The 24,497-nt window shown below is 43.3% G+C and overlaps 1 protein-coding gene across 1 annotated transcript in view; it reads left to right on the forward strand.

Moving 5' to 3' along the window:
* The first annotated feature begins 7,398 nt into the window (after positions 1-7,398).
* ZGLP1 (zinc finger GATA like protein 1) overlaps positions 7,399-24,497 on the forward strand; it is a 43,189-nt gene continuing 26,090 nt past the window's right edge. Inside the window, exons 1-3 of the mRNA XM_088479990.1 lie at positions 7,399-8,014; positions 14,369-15,145; positions 20,123-20,226. Coding sequence (XP_088336116.1) covers positions 7,698-8,014; positions 14,369-15,145; positions 20,123-20,226 — 1,198 coding nt within the window. The 5' untranslated portion in view covers positions 7,399-7,697. The remainder of the gene's footprint in view (positions 8,015-14,368; positions 15,146-20,122; positions 20,227-24,497) is intronic.

Here is a 24,497-nt window from a genome sequence, read left to right on the forward strand (position 1 = left end):
TTCGAATCAGAACAGGCCATGTTAACAGATTTAGGGATCTATTTATCAAGCAGTGAAAAGAGTGGAGAAGTTGCCCATAGCACAGTCAGCTCCTCCCTATTTGTACTTAGCAACCAATCAGCTTTGAAGTTGCATTTAATAAGTACAAATAATAGGGAGGAGCTGATTGGTTGCTATGGGCAAGGTCTCCACTGGTCCACTTCTCCACGCTTTTCAAAGCTTGATAAATTGACCCCATAAGCTCCAAGGGTTGGGTGTTCATCTGCAATACAAGGTAAAGACGTTGGAGGCAAGAGCAGTTATTTGCACCTTGAATACAGCAAAAATATATTTTCAGACAACCAGACGGTGGTAGCCTTTAGAAACAAACATGGCAGCATTAAAAGCAGGTGCACAATGATAGAGACAGCAGCACTCAAGTCATGGACAGAGAAAAATAAAAAAAAAGATTTTATATTGCACTTCATGTAGCGGGAGAAGGCAACAAAGTGGCAATATCAGATCCACCTAGGTATTAAAGCTGCATACACACAAAGATTTTCTGTCCAACCATCCAACTAGTTGATTGGTTGGAATGAAAATCTGGTAAGGGATGAAAGCAAATGACAATCAGCAATTTGCTCCCAAATGCCAGTAAATGGACAAAAACTGTTGTTTGAACAAATTGTTTAGCTCAAACATTTAACAAACTTTTCTGACCGACCATTTTCATCTGTTTTCTGGCATTTAGGAGCAAATTTCTGATCATCAGTTACTCCCATACGTTACCAAATTTTCATTCCAACCAATCAACTAGTTGGATGGTTGGACAGAAAATCTTTACGTGTGTATGCAGCTTTAGATCCAATATCAGATCCACCCAGGAGGATGGCAGTGGCACAAGGAGGTGTTTCAACAAATTATTCACACATTTAGGATTCCACAGATAGATCTGATGGTGACAAGTCAAAATACAATATTGAGACGTTCCTACTCTATTTCATCTGCTTTTGAAGCTCTGTAATTAGATGCCCCAATATGACAAAACAGCAACTTTTACTGCTGTATTTAAAAGAGACAATGAGCCTAAATCAGAGTAGCACACAAACCCAATGTTAGAAGATAGTGCAGGATCTGTACTGTGCATGCGCCGGTCTACTGCGAGATCTCTCAAAGTCACAGCCTGCGGCCTTTGGGGGATAGGGAGTGGGCGGGTCCAGCCTCTGTTCCACCATTTTCTGAGAGTGCTGAGGCCAGCGTCTGCATCTTCTGACGCAGACTTCCTGGCCTCAGCTACGGAATGGTGAGGGGCAGTCTGAGTAACATCAGGGTTACTCATATTGCCGATGGGGTCACACAAGATCCAATGTGGTGTCTTAGGACACAGCAGTCTGATCTGCAATGCGGTCAGGAGGCCTCTATTTACACCAGTCACCTCCTGCTGCATTAGCATATTAGTTGTACTATTACATAGGCGCTTCCCTGCGCAATATAATACAACTCAGAGTCAGGCCCAATGACAATAAATGTAAATCAAGTCTTGTTTTGCATTTATGGTTATTGCCTTTTCAAATCCAGTAGTCAATGCTGCTGATTCCCATAGGAGTAGTAAGCAAAGTCACACTTTATACCTTTCAAGGTATGTCTAATATTTTCCAAGGTGTGTCACTTACATCAAGGCTGCCACAGAGCACTTCAAAGAATGGAACAGTTTTTAGGTAAAATAATCTGCTTTCCCTGTATGGAAGTACAGTAAAAAGTGAAAATTTGTGTTACTTGTGTTTTTTTACAGTAAAAAAGGGAAAATTATGTAAAAAATACAAAAAATAGGCTTTTTAGCAATTTCATATTGCATCATATATAATTGGGTTATTGAACTTTTTAGCACATTGTGGCGTGAATTTGGTTTTTCTTAAGTAATCTATCCCTGTTATGTATTAAAATTGACTGACAGAGAGACTCCTTAGATTCTGACACTGCGCATGTGTACAGTGTCAGTTACTAGTGTTATTCAGAAGCTGCGGGAGAGAGACCTCTGAAAATGCCTCCATAACTTATAAGCATAAAGCGGTTATAACTTGCATTTAACTTGGCAATTTGTGAGAAAAGGCCAGATTAATAAAGCGACATAGCGGCTAGACAGCACAAGTGTTTCCTCAAACCCTCTGTCCTCCTGCCTCCTCCTTTACTGACTGATAGATGGTTATTAGCTGCAGAACACAAGTCTGTCACACTAGTAATCTCAGCAATGGTCCCTGGCCACCTGTCTGCTTCCTAATAACTTGTCCCAATTATTTGGTGACCACTAAGATAATCAATGTTTCTGAACACAACCCATTGTTCGATCTATGGTAGAGATCTATCAAATCTTAGAGAAAGTGGCATTGCCCATAGAAGCTAATCAGCTTCTGCCATTCATCTTGCACAGTCTATGAAAGGAGTTAGACTGGTTGCTATAGGCAACTTCTCCATTTTAGCTCACTACAACTACAGTATATACCAGGAACAAAGTCTTCATGGCCCATAACCAATCCAGCATACACATCAGTATTTTATCTTATTACAGATTTTGGTAGAGAGTCGATGATAATTGTATGCTCAGGTTTACATTGATGAAGGGAAAAGAATGTGTTAATAGTTTTCCATCTAGCTAACACAGGCCATCCTGTAACCACCCCTACATGCATAATACCCTTATATGCCTTTCATTCATGTATTTCTATCATGCTGAGTATTACCTCTGCATGATACACTCAGTGGTGAACTCCAGGCTGCACACAGGTGTATCCAAAGAGTGGCTTCATTTTGTAGTCAAGGGCAACTCGAAGCCACTAAACCACAGGTTCTCTAACTCAGTCCTCAGGACCCCAAACAGTGCATGGTTTCCAGGTCTCCTCACAGAATCTCAAGTGAAATAATTAGCTCCACAAGTGGAACTTTTAAAAGGTCAGTGAGTATTGAATACACCTGTGCACCTGCTTGGTAACCTGGAAAACATGAACTGTGTGGGGTCCTGAGGACAGAGTTTGAGAACCTCTGGCTTAAGAGTTATGGAAGTTATACAGAATGGCATGTAAGAGTCAATCAATATACAGAAAATCCTCATAGGTACAAGGTTAACTGAAAAATGACTTGCTTACCATATATATCTGGCTGAAAAATGGAGCTCTCCATCTAAATTCTCTCCACCCCATGTCATCCATGATGAAAATCTACTGAGCTTTGGCTAGTGGAACATAATTTCATGCTGCCTCATCAGTTTGCATACATATCAACACTAATAACTGCTACACTGGGCACAAGTATTACATCAGGCTGATGTTGCCGTACCACACCATAGGTGTGGGCCAGACAATACTATCTGCATAATGCAAACTTCCCAGCTGTACCAATATAGTCAAGACAATCCCTACCGGAAATCACTGTCCTGCTGGGCAGAAAGTGGCAAGGTCTGTACTGTACAATGCATAGCTGAGCAGCAGTGGTTGGGTTCTATGAACAACAGTGGCACTAACAAACGGGCATTTGGAGAGGATGGGGGGGGGTGAGAGTCTAGCCCAAGCCTGACCAACCAGTGGCTCTACAGCTGTTGAGACTACAAGTCCCTGCATACCCTCCCACTGATCAGCTGGTAAAGCATGCTGGGAATTTTAGTTTCACAACAGCTGTAGAGTCGAAGGTTGGCCAGTCCTAGTCTAGCCCTTCAGAGTAAGGTTTCTAATGCCAGTCCTCAGGGAGGGATGTGGTCAAAATGCCAACGGCTGGGAAACTGACTAAATCCCGGTGTCTAAATCCAGACGTGTAACTAAAGACAGGCGTCAAAATACTGATGCCGGAATCTAGACAGACTGCTTCCCGAATGAAGGTAAGGAACCCCCCCAGGGGGACTCAGGATTAGGTAATACCCCAGGAGGGTTAGGGCGAGGGGAGGGGGGTTAGGCACCACCCCAGGAGGGTTAGGTTTAGGCATTACCAGTGGGAAGTTAGGGTTAGGAACCACTAAGGGAGGGGAGGGTTAAGATACTTACCAGCCCCAGTCGGGATCCTTACGGTTCGGGCTTCCAATGTCTGTATTTAGGCTGCTGGCAATACATTTGGCAGCATTACATACAGATTCCTTCAGGGACCCCAACAGTACATGTTTTAGGACCCATGATGACTGGAGATTTTCTCATCACATTTGAAATCATCAGCATCGCCTGTGAATCTTTTAAAATGTATCAACCAGTAATCAATACACCTGAGCACCAACTGGGTGATCTGGAAAACACACACTGTTAGAGGACTGGAGTTGGGAACAATGCTTCAGAGATTCTAGGAATGGCAGACCCCATTTGTCCCCTTGAAAAAGTGAGACGCAGAATATGGTGTTCTTTTTACGCAACTAATCTTTAAGCAGAATCTCACCTTCAAGAATAAACCAGACAAGTGGCACCCCAAGGGCTAACTATTCACATACAGGGTTTAGGCAGTTTATTTGAAGTGGACATTTGAAGAACTACACACACATCACACTATAAAAGGAGCATCAAACAGAATACTAAACAATCAACAACATGCAGAAATCTGAAGGAAACACAGTATGTGACCCTCATCTACATTATACCTAAACCTCAAAAGGTCAGTTCAGCAAATAGATTTGTTAGTTTCTTTCAGGACTAGGCATCAACACTAGCTGGATGTGAAGAACCAGAGCTGCCATTACTGAAAGAGTAACATGTTTCTGCACACATCCAGTCTCCAATTCATCCACCTTTTTCAGCAATTCCTAGTAAGAAAAGTTACTTGTATCAGAATCTTCAACAGCACACTTCAGGCAGCGATTGTGTGGGGAACGGATGTGTGCTAAAAACAGCATGCAGATCCTTCATCAAAGACCAGCTCCAACTAAAGAAACAGGATAGGGCATTTTTGCTAAACTGAGCCCATTGGGATCTACAGTTTAAAATATAGATTTCAAGGCTTAGCAAAACTAAAGTTTTTGATGAGTGAATATTTGTTCCTGCATAGAGCAGCTACTTTTGCCTGTATTTTCCCCATACTTAAAAGAAGAAATTTGCGATCCCGTACTAATAGAATTTTTTGTACATATTATATTGTAGGATACTGACACAGTAAAGGGATTATTAGTTATGAAAGGATAATCCTATTTATTACAGTCCCTCCTAATGATGTGCTACGACTAACTATATCAATATACTTCAAAAAGAACAAAAGAAAACAGTGTACTATTACATCAGTCAATAATGATATTGTTTACCAATTAAAACAAATCTTTATTGCTTATTTAAAATATTTTAATTCAGGGGTTTTCACAACTGGCAAAATATTTAATATACTTGAAGTTCAAGCAAGAGAAAAATGTGCATAAAGAAAATTAGTGTTTTAAAACTTATAATACCGCTGGTTATATAACTTTATCCCTGTATATATGAGTATGTTGATCTCATACGTGTCACTGATACAATATAGGTTCATGTAAATTCATTAATACATGACCATCATCTTTTGTCAGTGTTATTCACTTGGAGAGAAATATTTAACTGCAGCAGCTAAAATGTAACAATTATGTTACAATAAATTTAAACTATCAGTATTTAGAAGACAGTCCCTGGATAGTTAAATAGTAACAATTATTTGTCATACGGCAGTAGATTCAGTTTTCAATAGCATTACTGACATATGCTGGACTGGCTAACTGCATACGATTCTCACTCTGCCAGCCAGTGTCAGATGATGGTCATGAATTAACATGAACCTATATTGTATCAGTGACACGAATTAGATCAACAGATTCATATATACAGGGATAAAGTTATATAACCAGCAGTATTATAAGTTTTAAAACACTATTTTTCTTTATGCACATTTTTCTAATTCTTGCTTGAAATATTTCAAATAAGCAATAAAGATTTATATGTTTTAATTGGTAAACCATTATTGATTGTTGTAATAGTGCACTGCAGTAAAAACTTTCTTTTGTTCTTTTCCCCATACTTGCCTACTTTTGAAAGCATTTCAGGGAGATTGTGAAAGAAACATCTAAGAACACGGTAGTAAAGTGGGCATGTACTGCTACATCTGAAAGGCGTGTCATAAAATTGATTTACATTCAAATGTAAATGAGCCCCAAAGCAATTAATAAGATCTATTTGTTTAAGAAAACACACTGAGGGGTCTATTTACTAAGCAGTGTTAGGAGACAGAGTGAAAAGTGATAAGGTGCCAGCCAACCAGTTCCTAACTCTATCTCACAGGCTGTGTTTGAAAAATGACAGTTGGGAGCTGATTGGCTGGCACCTTATCACTTTTCACTCTGTCTCCTAACACTGCTTAGTAAATAGACCCCTAATACTCTTCAGGAAATGCATATAGCCATAGGGAGTTTGTGCATTACAACAAATACGGTGAAACTATGCTAATGATCCCATTTGAAATATATATAAAAAAAATATATATATAACAGCTTCATAATGGGGGTAAGGTGCAATCAGGGAAATAGCTAGACTCTTTAGGGGAGTCAGGGAGGCTCCCTGAAATAGTAACAACCAGGGAGAGTTGGCAAGTATGGTTCTCCCCTTACCCTAGCAAACTGCCATTGCTTAAATATGGATTAGAAGCATTATTCATAGATAGTAATTATGGAGTGAATAAAGGGAATTTATCCAATTACCATTTCCGGGGTCATACAACAGCCCACCCCCCAAAACAAATGGCACACCTATTGATATGAGGCAAATATTGCAACTTCCTCATTATTAGACTAAAAGGGTAAAAGCCACCAGCTTTTAATTCTGTAGTGAGAAAGTGTTCCAGTCCTTACGGCCCTGCACCATTACCTAACACAACAACTTACTCATTTTTCCTCCTTATAATCAAAACTTTGCAGCAACTAATCATTGAGGAATCTAACTGCAAGTAACTACTCCATATTCTGATCAATTACTGATTATACACATTTCCAATTAGCAAATTACTGACTAGGCTTAGATCAGGATCTACAGAAAACAAATTTCAAACATAAAACTAAACCAGACTTAAATTTGTTCATGTTTTACATATGGAAACAGATGAGCAGAAGGCAGGAACTTAATAATGGTCACAAACTTCCTTATCACCCCACCAACAATTGGGGATGTTGGGATTCACAAGTCATCTCTATGCAGTTCTACAGATATTGATTATGATATCTGGGTGTGCCAGATAGAGAGAGGCTACAGGTTTACTGCAGCCAGTTTACTAGACCTTGTCCTGATTCAGAAAAACGAAAGAAAATTCACTCTTCCTGGGTGTCTTTTTAACTTGTGGTGGATGGGGAGGGGGTTAGTTATAGAGGGAGGGTCTGCTAAGATTAACACAGGTGATTTTATTCTAGAAATCACTAGTAATGCCATTCTGGCCCATTAACCTTTCAGCTGCTGTCCACAACCAAAATAAATGCAATATTCCAATTGCACAGCTCTGCACTAAGATCAGCTGAAGGGTTAGTGAGGCTTGAAAGTATGTCTTCCAGAACAAGGCCTGGAAGATCATTTTACCAGAGATCTCCTGGAGTGAAGGGGTCCCTTTGTAGTTTTTGCTAAATCTTATAAACGATCTAACAACAGAGAAGGTGTTGGGGTCATTCATAATCTCCAATGGATTCAGGCCCCCAGTGGGTGTCTATGTTATAATTGACCCTACCATTAAAATATCTTATAATCTACTGATCTGGTGACATGGAAGAGCTGCTGTTTGCTGATGGCGTCTATCCGGATTTTTCTCTGCTAAAAGAAGTTCTTTACCCGCTTTATTTCGAATCAGACGCATGCACGACAGGAGGCAATGTGGAAAAACAGTGGAGTGAATTGCGAAGAGAGGCGCAGTACTGCCAAGAGCCACAGTGTGCCGCTGCTGGGCTGAGTCAATCAAGTATCTCTGGGTGCGACTCCAATGATCTCGCTACAGGTGAAGCACGGTGCGCTACAGCTGCGGAGACTAGGCTGCAATGCCGCAAAAGGTCCAGCAGAGGGGGCAAGAAGCTCAGCAATAACAGGTACTGTATGCAGTGGGAATACCAGGTACCTGGAAAGTAGTTTTGGTGATTAAAAAGCTTTAGTATTGGGTGGGCTGCTTGTTCTCAGCGTGGAGGGCAGTTATTAATATACTGTAGCCACACAGGGTAATGATGGTGCTGGTACTATATATATTTATATATAACAGTACATCACACTCAGACACACTGGGCTTATATAATACGTCTGTCCCATTTGTGTTATTTCTTTGTCTTTTGTGTTGTGATGTCTGTGATGTTGTTGTCTCTTCTGTTGCAATAATAGTGGTATATTTACTAAGCAGTGGAGTTTCAAAACCCTTCCATTTTTGTTTGCAGATTTTGCCTGCCAAAATGAAAAAGGCCAAAACATTTTAATGCAAAACAAGCCTGATTTTTGCATTTACTGTTATTGTCCTTTTAATTATGGCAGGCAAAAACTGCAAGAAACCCGTGGGTTTTGAAAATCCTCTGCTTAGTAATTACCCTGTCTCTTGTTATGTGTTTGATGTTTATTACTCTTTTATTTTGCACTATATGCTGTTTTAGTGTGTCTGAGATGTTGTTACATTGTTTCATGTGTTACACACTGTCTCCCGTGTGGCAGTGTGTTTCCGTGGTGGTGTTATACACTGTCTCCTGTATATTAGTGTGTCTCTCAGATGGTGTTATACACTGTCTCCTGTATATTAGTGTGTCTCTCAGATGGTGTTATACACTGTCTCCTGTATATTAGTGTGTCTCTCAGATGGTGTTATACACTGTCTCCTGTATATTAGTGTGTCTCTCAGATGGTGTTATACACTGTCTCCTGTATATTAGTGTGTCTCTCAGATGGTGTTATACACTGTCTCCTGTATATTAGTGTGTCTCTCAGATGTTGTTATACACTGTCTCCTGTATATTAGTGTGTCTCTCAGATGTTGTTATACACTGTCTCCTGTATATTAGTGTGTCTCTCAGATGGTGTTATACACTGTCTCCTGTATATTAGTGTGTCTCTCAGATGGTGTTATACACTGTCTCCTGTATATTAGTGTGTCTCTCAGATGGTGTTATACACTGTCTCCTGTATATTAGTGTGTCTCTCAGATGGTGTTATACACTGTCTCCTGTATATTAGTGTGTCTCTCAGATGGTGTTATACACTGTCTCCTGTATATTAGTGTGTCTCTCAGATGTTGTTATACACTGTCTCCTGTATATTAGTGTGTCTCTCAGATGTTGTTATACACTGTCTCCTGTATATTAGTGTGTCTCTCAGATGGTGTTATACACTGTCTCCTGTATATTAGTGTGTCTCTCAGATGGTGTTATACACTGTCTCCTGTATATTAGTGTGTCTCTCAGATGGTGTTATACACTGTCTCCTGTATATTAGTGTGTCTGAGATGTTGTTACATTGTTTCATGTGTTACACACTGTCTCCCGTGTGGCAGTGTGTCTCCGTGGTGGTGTTATACACTGTCTCCTGTATATTAATGTGTCTCAGATGGTGATACAGTTACACGCTCTCCTGTATATTAGTGTGTGTCTCTCAGATATTGTCTTTCGTGTTACACGACTGCACTCATTGTCTCTGTGTATTGCTTCTGGAGATTTGCAGCAGATGTACTAACGCTGTAATGAGTGAGGACCGCTCTCCTGCCCTCACATTCCCGCTTTTATTTCCCGCTCAAACGCGAGTCCTGGTGTCACTGTCTTTCCGTGCTGTGTAACTATATGTATATAATAATGACTTGTGTGCTGGCTGTATGCATGCATTATATCCTGCAAAAGTTATAGGGATGATGAATACTATTATAGTGTGCAGTGTGTGTCGGGTCAATGCATATTACTATTAGTAGTATGTATGTAGGCACTGGCAGAGAACATGCACCGTGCGTACTGTCCTCCTGTACATACACATATGTCCTACCTCCTGGGGTTTGTGCATACTGTAGTACAGTACCTGGCTGCTGTGGGGTTAATGCTGCAGTGACTCCAGGCATGAGGGGACACACACACACACGTATTGAACACATCAACATTTTTCTCAGTAAATATATTTGTCTTGAGGCTATTGTAATGAAGTTCACATCCTGATGGCTTTGAAACATCGTAAAGATGCACTAACGTTGATTTATTAAGTCCGATGGAGAGACTCCTGCTTCTTTCTGGGGAAGACCAGCCTAGTATATGTCCCGTATTAGGAAGGCACCCCGTCAGTGTACACGTTACCTAGAGTGCCCTTCTACATGCCTATGTGTATATATAGAATATATACACACACGCTCGCACGCACACACACAGTCCAAATGGTGCGGCACTCGTGGCATTCTAATTTTCTGCCAGGCTAGAGCAGGTAGACCTCTGCTTCCCCTCACAGCCATTAGACTGTGCCTCATATCAGTCATACCTTTCCAACATCAGCTGTAAGATGGCGGGGCTGGCGGAAACATGGTCAGACATTGAGGTGCGTAGTGTTATCAGACTGCTGTGTCTAAAGGACACATTAGCAGCTGAAATTCATCGCCAACTTGTCGAAGTGTACGGTGATAACGTCATGTCGCGGTAACAGGTTTGGGTATGGTGCACAGCCTTTGATAACAGCAGGACAGACATTCAAGATGAGCAGCCATCCGGCCGGCCAGGCATGTCTACCACAGATGACAATTTGTGCCGCATGAAGGTCTGATTCAGGAGGACAGACGCCTTAGAGTTAAGATGGGTACACACAAAAAGATTGCGTATCCAGCAATGCTGCCCACGCTCCCAGCGTCGATGGACCGACATATTGGGCTGTCCGTACACACTGGGCTATCTGGTGCCCAACCGCCCAATATGCCCCCCCCCCCCCCTGCATAGTGCTGTATGGGATGGCCAGCCGCATCGCCTGATCTTACTGCATGTACAAGAGATCAGACAATGAGCCTGACGACCCCACGGGAGCGCACACTACTCGATGTAGTGCATACACACTACACATTTTTAACGATTTTTTTTCCGATGTGTCTGAATCGGCCAAATCATTAAAAATGGTGTGTAGGGACCATTAGTAATATTGCTGACAAACTGAACATCTCAGTGGGTGCTGTGCACAACATCGTTCATGAGTAACTGGGGTACAGGAAACTTGAAAGAATTCACACAACCAACAAGGTGGGATTGTCTCTCATGCACATGATGCAGTACCATGAGGAGGGAGAGCAGTTCCTGCAGCGTGTTGTTACAGGCGATGAAACGTCAGCATCCATGACATGGAAACGGGCATCATCCCCACCTTCAAAGGATTTAAAAACAACTCCATCAGCAAAGAAGGTCATGGCAACTGTGTTTCAGGACCACAAGGAAGTACTTCTTGTTGATTTCCTCACCAAGGGAGATACTGTGAATGCTGTCCGCTATTGTGACACATTGAGGCGTTTTGCGGAAGGCAATTTGTCGAAACAACCTGGGTTTCTGTGAATAGGCGTCATATTGCTGCACAATAATGCCAGGACACCGCCAACCACATGCACAAGTTTTTACGGCTATACCATTGGGAGGTACTGACCATCCTCCCTACAGCCCTGACCCCGCACTGAGTCATTTCCATCTCTTTGCACCATTGGAGAAGCACCTGTGTGGAAGGTTACTCACAACCAACGGTGAAGTTCAGCAAGCCACCATGTCCTGGCCTCAGGCGCTTGACACTGATTTCTTATATGCCAGGATAGATGCCTTGGTGTACCATTGGAACGAATGCTTAGACAAGAATGAGGACTATGTGGAAAAATAATCTGTACCAAGGCCATACTATTGATTATACATATATGTATGAGTTGAATAAATTTACACAATGAAAGGTCTTGCTACCTTATTTATTAAACCACCCTTGTAGATAGATAAACAGGGGTGTAACTAGGGGGTCTGGAACCCAGGGCAAGCTGGAATAAATGCCATGCCCATTTCCCCCCCGCCCATTTATGTGACCTTGGCTTATTGCCCACGATGACTTATAGCTTCAGGAACATGGGCCTGCCTTGCTAAACTGATGGTCTAGGGAGGGATTAATGGTGGGAAGGCCTTTTACTTTCTCACCACTGCAACACTCTCCGGTCCTCAGCCACATTATTCTGGATGGGCCAGCGCCTCCACCGATGGAGTTCTTCTCTCTTTAACCCGGCATTTTCTGAGCTCTTCAAACAACGTCTTCATCCTCCGCCCGCTGCCACCGAACTGACACTTAACCTGCTGAGTTTAAGCAATTGCATTCTGTAATGCTCCATAATAAGCTGTGGTTTGAGAGAATTAATACCACCTGGCGTTTTTCTGTAACTTTATACACACATTGCTGGATGTCCTTTAGTAGCTTTTCCATATTAAGCTATTTCTTGGCGGGGAATAAATAATTTCAGATATAAGGAAAAGGCCATCAATTTAGGGTTGTTTGCAATACAGAGCAGCTGTTTTTTAAAGTATTTGATTCTTATTATCAGATACATTAAATGTCAAGGATATTGTAATCATAGAAAATACAGGATTACGCAACCCATAAAAAAATAGAAAGATATGGAACAAAGAATGTTTAAATGACCTTGTACGTTTTTTACAAAGGGTAAACTTACATCACTTAGTGGCATCTTCTCCTAACTCTGGACCTGATTCAGAGAGGAACGCTAATGCGATCGCAACTGCGTTTCCATATGCAACGCATTTGCATAAATATGCAAATGTTAGCAAAGATCACCCGAGCATAAAGACGCCCACTACTGCCTTCTCACCTGCGTGTAACTACGCATACCTACTTAAACATCGGTACCATCGAAGTACATCGGCGGCCATTTTACCCTTGCGGCAGGTCAGACCTGCCAAAGGCTAGGGAGCTCTTCTGCCACGCCCGAGCTGCATATGCAATTGTAGTGGCTACTTTATGCACGCCCACGTAATGGTGTTCAAACGTCCAAGCACGTCTGCGTTTAGCTAACCACACCCTGTCAACACCCCAAAACGGTCACTTCCTGTCAATAAATCTGCAATGGGCCTCCGGGGCCTGCGTGAACGCAGGGTGATTGCACTGCTGCCTATGCGCACTGCGATGCATGCGCAATGGAAATCAATCGCTCGAACTGCGTGCGATTTGCAGTTGTGTTTATCTCTGAATCAGGCCCTCTTATCACTAATTTTGTTGTCATTTCTGTTAAGTTTCATTTTTCATTTATGGTGAGTATTTTTTTTTTTGGAGGGGGGTGATTAGAGGACTGAACAATGGCCCTCATTCAGAGCCGCTCGTTAGCGGCAGTACGCTCGTTCCGAGCGATGTTTGCACATCTGCGCATGCGTACGCTTTTTAGTACGCATGCGCGAACCAGTCAGTGCGGCCGAAAATCCTTTGTACGCTATATAGCGAGTGCCTGCTATTTTGAGTGACAGAATGAGGCGTATGTGGGTGGTAACAGGGGAAGGTGCTTGAAAATGGGGAGTGGAGATCCGAACGCAGGCGTGCTTAAAGGTCAAAACGGGCGTTTTATGGGTGTGTATATTTAAAACAGCAGCGTCATTGTTCACGTCACTGGGTTATTTTATAGCCAGAACTGCTCGCAAATTTGTGGTAGCAAACACCAACCACAAGAATAGCGAGCAGTTCATACGCTGGTCGATGTACTCGATTAATCTAATAAATAGCGGACATGACGTAGGATGCGTGCGGCCAGGGGGCGTTTTTAACAAATAAACGAGCGTATGTTTTGCTCGTTCGTTCAGACTTAGAGGTGTGAACAGACTGCAATGTGCGTACGGATCATTTGAATAGCCACCCCTTGTTTTTAAACGAACGACCGCAAATAGCGAACGGCTCTGAATGAGGGCCAATGTTTTCTTTTTTTTTTTACTAAGTTTTTATCATCTGATAGTTGTCTTGGAAAAAGATTATTATGCAAATTTACCAAGTACTCCCAACATGTCACTTTTTAAGGATTTCTGGCTGTGGAATATTTACTGATCCAGATTACAGAAATCCAGAAAACATAACCTGTTGAGGATTGGAGCTCCTCTTAAGAGTCTATACATGGGACATCCAGCAGCCACATCTGTGTCCAATTTGAATTTAAATGAGTGACTGGGTCACTTGTGTCTTGGAAACTCTGCAAAGCTTTACACTTATAGCTGATAACCACAATCATAAAGGATATTACTCAAACATTACAATAATCATAAAAGTGATTAGATTTCCAATGTAAGGCTTCCAACTCAATAGGGCAGAGCATTGACATGTTACAATATAATTTTTTTTTTCTTTTTTGTGCTAATTTTGTATGGGTTTTGCACTTACATACAAAAGTTCTTCATAAACATGAAAGCTGTATAAATTTCACTGATTTTTTTTTTGTCTTAAAGGTCAGCTGTGGCGAAGCTCGATAAGTGGTGTTTGACACAGGGCAATACCAAAAAGTTGCAACTTCCTGGGCACAGAATGACGTGTATGATGCAAATTCCTGATCCCAGTATTATATATTTACTGGAAGAAAGTGTGAGAAAGCTTCCAAAGAGAGAGAACACTTTGGACAATGACCAGTTCAATTGTTTCCCCTTGTATGGGGAATGCAGCAAGGCAACCTGTCTGAGGAACTGTCATCGAGTTAGCCAAAGTTCTTCCACATTTACAAGTAATGCCATGGAGCTTCTGAACCTTATTAATATGAAATGCACCCACTTAAATAAATTAGGGGGAAAGAATGAAAGTATCTTGGAAACAGAGTCTGAGAGGAGGCATACTTTTAGCAGGTTGCCCAAGATGGTGAAAGATAATGTGTCATCTATGGATGCTGTTCACTTGGCTTCTGCTAATTTCGAACAAGATAGGAAACAATTGCTGGACTCACAATGGGTAAACCCCTTTAAAAATGGTTGCCCTCACTCTAAAGAATACAATTCTGATTCTTCACATGAAATATCAACCCAGGGTAGAGACAAAGCTCAGACTGGAAAACACTCCACATTTGGATCTATAGAATATGAGGCTTGTGTTAGGAGGACCCCCCGGAAACAGAAGACACCCACTAAAAGTGTGGAAAAGCTGGACCCCTCATTCCATGGTATTGAGTTTCAGATGCATCTCTGTTTTGAGAAGGAGAAATGTGATGGCTGCCAGCTCATGGTGACCTCATTTTACAGGTACACTGTACATGGGACAAAGTTGGAATGTTGGGGAAATGGAATGTCCTTGGGAAACAGTGGATCTGGAGGTGATAACTAATGTATTATAGCTTTCCTAACATAAAAACTGAACAAAGATCATTGACTGGGAGCACAATAGGTATCCCTGATTTGACTCAGACTAGGTCAGAGCCAATAACTGTATCACCCTGACTGGTACTACACTAGAGTTCGGATTGCATTTGTGCAGATCCCCATGTCCTGATGTAGCAAGGGCAGATCTTAATATACTCATAATGAATATTTTAACACTCTGCCCGTTATACCTAGGTCCGGCGCTGAACCTAGAGAAAGGCACTCTAGCATGTGCGCGCCCCTTTAGTCACTCTTGGGGGGCGTGCCCGGCACGGACTTGCCGGGCTGCCCCCAAGCACTTATGTCTCTGTAAATAGATACCGTGCACATGTTCCCGGCATCCATTCACCAGAGGTAATCGCTATAATGCAATTTTCCCCACCTTCGGGACACTGTGGCCCGCGGATGGGGACGGCACCCGCAGGCTGTTGTAGCGGGGCACCGCCAAGGCGGCAGGATGCATTCTGCCCTTCTAAAATTGGGCAGGGCATGGTGCCCCACTAAAATAGCCTAGCGGAAACGCAAGACGTCTCTACAGCCACCACCTGTAGAAAATAAAAAAGGGCAACAGGTCCTCTAACACTCTGTCATAATTGCGCAGTATTGGTGACACAAACTAGCACTCAGTTAGCTGATGGTCCCCCTGCTTCTAGAAATCAATAATAGTAATAGCATAACCTCAGTGATCTATTAGCTTCTTAAAAGACTAGGTTCTGGTGTAATGCTTAGGGGTCTATGTGCTAAGCACTGGACATAGATAAAATATCAACCAATGAGCTCCTAACTGTCAATTTACAGGCTGTGTTTGAAAAATGACAGGAGCTGATTGGTTGGTACTTTCTATCCACCCACGTTATCTCTCTCCAAAGCAAAGTACAAAAACCCCTTAGTTACAGAAATGATGTCAATAAAATGGGTTACAGATTATAAATGTGTTGCAATTTCAAAAGAAAAAACTTACGCAGAAATGCACACAGCTTATTCTGGGTTGGGGGCATGGCAGGAAATACAGGTCCAGGCTTCGACTTAGAATTGATCACCCAAGCATGGCAAAGAGCAACATGCTCTCATACCTTTTATCAGCTTCTCCCCTCCCCCCCTCACCTTTCCATAATGATGTCATGACCCAGTCCCTGATGAATGGATGAAAGGTTAATGACACAAGGTCAATGCTAGATGTCTCGAATAACTTTTAACCTAATTAAAAATAACCATACATTAAATTCTCCTTTGCAGTAGTCACATGAAATATGGTATGTTCACATTAACCTCCATTATTTAAGCTATGAATTGATTGTAAACACGACTGCCCTGGGATGTGTGATTGGTTAGATACCTGATTTCTCCAAGCCATAAGTCTTGGGAACTATCAAATCATACCAGACCAGCATACAGACTTCAGATATATTTCTATGATTTTTGAAGGTTCCTGGCTATTGTAGAAATATTAAGTTTATGTATAAAACAGGTTATGGTGATGCCTTTGATCTCTTCTTATGTTTAGTAATGTCATTTGGTCAGATCGTTGTTTCAATACCTTTGCTGTTTTAGGTGTCAGGTAAGCATCATCTAGTTCTCTATGGGCCTGATTCAGAGATGGACGGTAATGCGATCACAGCTGCTATTTTGTACGCAACGCAGCTGCAAAAATATGCTAATGGTTGCAAAAACCACCCGTGCTCAGGGACGCCCACTGCTGCCTTCTCATCTGCGTGCAGCGACACATACCTGCATAAATATCAGTACCATCGGCGGCCATCTTGCCCTTGCGGAAGGTCTAACCAGCCACAGACTCGGGAGCTCTCCTGTCACACAGAGGGCTCTCATGCTGCATAAGCACTCTTAGTGGCCAATTTATGCACGCCCATGTAATGGCGTTCAACGGACAGACACGCCTGCGTTTTTCAGACCACCCCCCCATCACCACCTCAAAATGCTGACAGCCTGTCACTCGCTCTGCAATGAATTCCTCTGTGCGTCCGTAGTCACAATGCGATCGCCGGGCATTCGCAGTGCGGCTTATACGCATGCAGGATGGCAAACAATCGCTCGATCTGCATGAGTTATCACCATTGCATCCATCTCTGAATCAGGCCCTGTATGCAGACATAGACAAATACCTTATGTTTACCAATCTCCTTCTACAGGTAATTGCTTTTCTTGCTCACAGAATACCATCATTGAATGTACATAGTAATAAAACTACATAAGCCCCCCTCACAGACTTCCTGAGTGATTAAATCCCTATTGATCTGTGTGAGCAGAATTGTGAAATTTTTTCAAAAGAATAGATCTTGCAATATGCCCGGTTATACCCATCATTTCTACAATCATAAATACAACAAGTTATGCTGGTACTTTAGACTTTCAATGGGAGAATGTTTGTTTGAGGGCTTTATTAGTTAGAGTGACTAATTTGGGATGGATTATGGAATATATTTGAGCCAGTCTTGGTAGTTGCATGGAGGTGTGGTGGATGTGGAACGTTGACACAGCAAGACAGCGGGGACAATTCAGTTCTTTTATCTGGCGCGGGTAGACACATTTCTGCTCACCGCCTCCTGATGTTCCGAGCAGAAATGTGCAAGAAGTCAGCACTTTGGGAGCCCAAATGGGTTTAGCCACTTTGCAAGGCTAAACCCTGTGCTATGGGACGCACACTTGCAACCAATTAGATTCATTGGGGGCGATTCAATTGTCTTTTTAAGACTATCTATTTAATGGGCATCCAATATTGAAACTGAATTGTTTTTGGGCGCCCATGAAACATCGCACCAAATCAGACTGGGTTTAGCTGTGTAAAATGGCTAAAACCCGACTAAAGTTTTAGTTAGGGCGTCCAAACAGCAAGGGAGTGAGCAGAAATGCCGGCTCCGATGGCTGTTCAACCTCGAACGGAGCAACAATTAAATTGATCCATCGGGCGCCCAGCACTGACAGCCACCAGCTCTAACATTTGAATCGCCCCCATTGTATAGTTTATATAGCACATTTTAGAAAATGTCTGCTCGGGGTAACACCTCCACTTTTATTTCTTTATTCCCAAGACCAATTGGCTACCACTTTAAGGCCAACCCCTTTATAAATGCCAACTTTTGTGTGCACCCCCATAATACTGATTGATTTTACCTCCTGTACTGTAAAGCTTATAATAATCCTGAGAGGGAGAAGACACATGCAGCAGTTTCCTCTCTGTCCCTGCACTTTGTGCTACTGACCCAGGCCCCCGCCAAGCCCCACCAGCCGGCCAGGGTCCGGGTAAGCAGTACCTGCTCAAAAACAACCCCCTCCCTCGGCGCTCCTGCATGGGCCACAAATGTATAAAACACTGATTAAAGCTCTGTGCTGTGAAGGAGCAGCTAGATGGCTGACAATGTGTCTCATGTTAAGCATGGGGAAGATCGCCAATCCTAGAAATATGATTTATCATCTAATAATGCACCTGAAAGGCGCAAAAGACATTTTTAGAGGCTGGCTAATTAATAAGTTGTACACCTTCATTAAACTGGGCAATACCTCTGCATTGACAACCGTTTCTGTCCTGCAAAGTAAAAACTTAATTTTTTCTACAATAGTGACAAACGATTCCGCCTTTACAGACTCTGCCATATGCACTTACTCTTAACACTGGTACATTATATCTGGTATATTATAACAGTATTCACCGGTATATTATAGCATTATGCATGGGAACATTAGAACTGGTACATTATAACAGTATTCACTGGTACTTTATAACACTATGTACTGGTACATACAGTATTAATTGGTACATTATTAGTGTTCACTCTAGGGAAAGGGCACTCTGGCACGTGCCAAAGGCTGTACAGGGGGCGTGGCCACGAGTAAAGACTGTGTGTCTTTAAGACCGCCTGCTTTTCATCATTCTCGGTGGCGTACCCGGCAATTACAGACATGCCGGGCTGCCTCCAAGCTTTCCCTCCTCTGTGAGTAGATGCCAGGCACATGCGCCTGGCGTCCATTCACCGGCGGTGACCGCTGCACCTCTATTTTTCCACCCTCGGGTCACAGTTGGTCGCAGGTGAGGACAGCACCCGGCAGGCTGTTTTAGTGTGGCACCGCCAAAAGGGGCAGGGCACATTCTGCCCTTTTGAAATCAGGCAGGACGCAGCTTCCCGCTAACACAGCCTAGCAACAACGCTACATTATAATTGATGATAGCAGTATGCACAGGTATATTATAACTCGTACATTATAACAGTATGCACTGGTATATTATAACTGGTACATTAAAACAGTATACAATGGTGTAATATATATCTGGTACATTTTAACAGTACAGGTTGAGTCTCCCATATCCAAATATTCCGAAATACGGAATATTCCGAAATATGGAATATTTTTAGCATGACTGAGATAGTGAAAACTTTGATTTTTGATGGTTCAATGTACACAAACTTTGTTTAAGGCACAAAATTATTAAAAATAATGTATAAAATTACCTATAGGCTGTATGTATAAGGTGTATATGACACATAAATTTATTTCATGTATGTACACAAACTTTGTTTGAGCCACAAAATTATTGAAAATATTGTATAAAATTACCTGCAGGCTATGTCTATAAGGTGTATATACATCATAAATGCATTCTGTGTTTATATTTGGGCCCTATTCCTAAGACATTTCATTATGGCATGCAATTATTCCAAAATACGGAATATTCCGATATCCAAAATACTCCTGGTCCCAAGCATTTTGGATATGGGAGACTCAACCTGTATTCACTTGTACATTATAAACTGGTACATTGCAGAACAGTATACATTTGATCTCATTTTAGTGTTACCTTTTTATACATTTTTAACTGACCCTTATTGCTCATTGGTGTCTGTGCAGCCGGGGAAGAAGCCGGAGAAAGAGCACAAAATTCAGTCTCCGATTTAAATCCACATCACTCTTCAGTGGCTCAGAGGATGATCCAACATCTGCATCTTTATCACGTATGTAGTGTCATGGCACACTGTATTATATAGTGATCCTGCATATCAACCGGTACTAAGGGCCTGATTCAGAGCCGGACGCAATTTGCGGACGGTCGTTCAGGAAAAGGGGGTGGCTATTCAAATGAACCGTTCGCTCTTTGCGGTCTGTCCACGCCTCTATGTCTGAACGAGCGAACAAAACTTGCGGTCGTTTTATGAAAAAATACGCCCCCTGGCCGCTCGCATCCTACGTCATGTCCGCTATTTATTAGATTAATCGAGTACATCGACCAGCGTATGAACTACGCGCTATTCTTGTGGTTAGTTTTTGCTACAACAATCTTGCGAGCAGTTCTGGCTATAAAATAACCCAGTGACGTGGTCACTGACGCTGCTGTTTTAATTATGCACACCCATAAAACGCCCGTTTTGACCTTTAAGCACGCCTGTGTTCGGATCTCCACTTCCCGTTGTCAAGCACCTTCCCCTGTTACCACCCACATACGCGTCCTCCTGTCACTCAAATTATCAGGCATTCGCTATTTTGCGAGCACATTAATTTCGACCGCACTGACTGGTTCGCGCATGCGTATAACGATCCGTACGCATGCGCAGTTGGGCAAACATCGCTCGGAGCGAACGAGCGGCCGCTTACGAGCGGCTCTGAATCAGGCCCTAAGCACACTGCACTATGTAAAGTTAATGAGTATCTGTACATTGTATACTGATCACACTGCACTGTATACTGATGCTTAGTATCTAATACACTGATAATGATCACACTGCTCTGTATAATGATACTGAGTATATATACACTGATAGTAATCACACTGCACTGTATAATGATACTGAGTATCTAATACACTGATAGTGATCACACCGCACTGTACAATGATGCTCAGTATCTATACACTGATAATGATCACACTGCGCTGTATAATGATACTGAGTACATATACACTGATAGTGATCACACTGTACTGTATAATGATACTGAGTATATATACACTGATAGTGATCACACTGCTCTGTATAATGATACTGAGTATATATACACTGATAGTGATCACACTGCTCTGTATAATGATACTGAGTATATATACACTGATAATGATCACACTGCTCTGTATAATGATACTGAGTATATATACACTGATAGTAATCACACTGCACTGTATAATGATACTGAGTATCTAATACACTGATAGTGATCACACTGCACTGTACAATGATGCTCAGTATCTATACACTGATAATGATCACACTGCGCTGTATAATGATACTGAGTACATATACACTGATAGTGATCACACTGTACTGTATAATGATACTGAGTATATATACACTGATAGTGATCACACTGCTCTGTATAATGATACTGAGTATATATACACTGATAGTGATCACACTGCTCTGTATAATGATACTGAGTATATATACACTGATAGTGATCACACTGCTCTGTATAATGATACTGAGTATCTATCTATACATTGATAGTGATCACACTGCGCTGTATAACGATACTAAGTATCTATCAGTGATGACGCTGAGCTAAAAAAAATAGCGTGTCCCAGGGACCCTTCACTTTAATAATTTGGGATCCTACACCACTGTTTCTGGGTCATATCACACATTATGAGGGATAAAGACAGACAGCAGTTGGGACAGTGCTAGGGTCAGGAAGCAGTTGGGGTACAGCTGGGGGTAAAAGCAGGGAGAAGTTGGGGTAGAGCTTGGGCTAGAGGGGCGTAAGATCAGGTAGAGCGGGAGGGTAAAGAGAGGTAAGTGCAGACAGCAGTTGTGACCTTGCCGTTGGGCAAGGTTGGGGTTAAGAAGAGGGCAAAGATAGATAGCAGTTGGGGCAGTGGTTACCTCCTTCCTCCTGCTGGGAGCCCCCAGCTGGTTCACTGTTGTCCGCCTGCAGCTCCCTCCATTCCCACGCAGTGTCCATCTCAGCACCAGCGTCAGGAATACTAGCACCCTGTGCGATATATTATGAAGTGCCCCCCCCCCCCAATTATATCCATAATGAATACTTTTATTATTATTGTTTTTCATTAATTTCTTCTTCAGGATCCATAGAGTCCACAGGGAGACCTCGGGGTGTAGGTGATGGGAACCAATCCGGGCACCACGCAGTTAAAGCTTTCATCTCCCAGGATGCATTGGGTCCACTCTCCCTATACCCCACCCCCGAGCAAGAGGCACCTCAGTTTCGTTGGAGCCCGGCCGGTCGGGTCACCATTTTGCAGCGAGGCTGTTCTTCAGCCCTTAAAGCTTATTTTCTTTGTTTTATTAATTTTACTTTTACAAAGTATAGAGCACGCAGCAGCAGACTGTCCATGGGATGTCTGCGCTGATGCTCTGTCACCCCTCTGGTGCCGCGACGCCAGTACTGATCCAGGGATCTCTGCAGGTGTTTCGGGGGCCAGTTCTAGCCAAGAGAGGACCCAGACTGCACCCAGACATCAGGGGACAGGTAAGGTGAGTCTCCGCTCGCAGTGACCTGCTTGCTATGGCAGTCAGGGAACCGAACGGAGGTGCTGGGTGTGGACGCAGGCTCCGGCCATCTCGTTCCACTGAATCACCAGGGACATATTGGTGCAGGAACCAGCTTCCCAGGGGTTAATTACCGGCCAGGGGAGACAGCTTCCCTGTTTAAGCGGCTCCTCCCCTCAGCTCAGCGCGCCTTTCCACTGTGGCCTGGCTTCCCTGAGCTGCTCTCCTCCTCCAGACACATCCCCTCTGAGGTCTCCGGCGGCCATTTTCTGTGCTGTAGTCGCAGTTCTCCCAGGACAACACGTGGTCCAGTCCTCCTGCATATCTCTCCCCAGGGACAGCGTATGTAGCACTGTTTCCTACCAGACACTGTGTCTGTGTACTTGAGTATAGTGCCACTTTGCAGCGTCTTTTCTGCATTGTACAATATTTATGAGGTCTGTCACATACTGTTTTGTACTGCACTGTGCCATATTTAGGCAACAGGTTCCTGCAGCTTACCTAAGCATAAGACAGGACCAATATATTGCTCCCTGTTAATATTTAGAAATACTCGTCGTTGCTTTGTACTCAGGGCCTGATTCAGAGCCGGATGCTCTGACAGAGCGCTCGCTCTGAATCAGGGCCGGCCTTCTGTTTTTTTTAGAGCGGCCTCCTGGCCGCTCGCATAGCTGTGGGTGACCCAGACTCAGCTGATTCAGGCACGGTCGCAAGCGCCGAGCGCTCTCAACTGGGTCGATGGTGGCCCAGTGCGCATGAGCACGACGAAGCCGGCTCCGTCGTGCGCATGTGCGAGACCCGGATAGAGACGGGCACCCCGTCGCTCCGGGTCTCGCACCAAAGGGGGCGAACTGTCGATGTTGAGTGACAGCTCGCCCTCTTTGGTGGGCGGGCAGGGGGGGTGGCTGCCCAAACGGAGGCGTTCCCATGAGAACGCCTGCCGTTTGGGGGCGGCCCCACTGACATCACGAGTAATGTCATTTGAGAGATTCCGGCTATATTAGAGCCGAAATCCCCCTGGGGCTTGCGGCCATGAGACCCTACCACAAGGGTCTCATCGCATGCCCGATGGTCGCGATGGTCTTGATCATCGTGTCCATCATCATGGCCGCTTACTGTAGCTGTGGGTTGGTCACCCACAGCTATGCGAGCGGCCAGGAGGCCGTTCTAAAAAAAACAAAAACCCGGCCCTGATTCAGAGCGAGCGCTCTGTCAGAGCGTCCGGCTCTGAATCAGGGCCAGAGTCTGACAGCAACCTCTACTGCTCTTCAGACCATGTTGCAGAGTGAGAAGCCCATAAGACCAGCTAAGCGTCCTGTGTTGTCATCTCAATCCACACAGCTATCAGAGTCTGAGATGTCTTCTGATGGCGGAGAGGTGGTTGATGCCTCTAACCCTGACGTGACCCTAAGTCAAGGATTAATATTCCTGCCTTGGCGCAAGCAGTCAGATCCGCATTTGGCAGTATTCCCTCTGTCAGATCAGCTGGTGGATCACATGACTAATGGTAAGAGGTATCAACCTCAGAAACGTTTGACCTCCTGTGACCCGTTTCCGGAGGCTCATTGTGAAAAGTGGGAATCTCCCCCTGCAGTGGATTCACACGTTACACGGTTAATTAAAAGTGCAATGTTACCTATGCCTTCCGTTTCTTCCTTAAAGGATCCTACGGATAGGAAGGTGGAAACTTGCCTAAATATATATACTTTCTTTCAGGAGCTGTTGCCCGCCCGTCCATGGCTATCTCCTGGGTAGCTAAGGCTATAGAGAGTTGGGCCAATACACTT

This window comes from Taudactylus pleione, unplaced genomic scaffold (genome assembly GCF_031769625.1).
Source record: "Taudactylus pleione unplaced genomic scaffold, aTauple2 ptg000248l, whole genome shotgun sequence".
NCBI classification, from domain to species: Eukaryota; Metazoa; Chordata; class Amphibia; order Anura; family Myobatrachidae; genus Taudactylus; species Taudactylus pleione.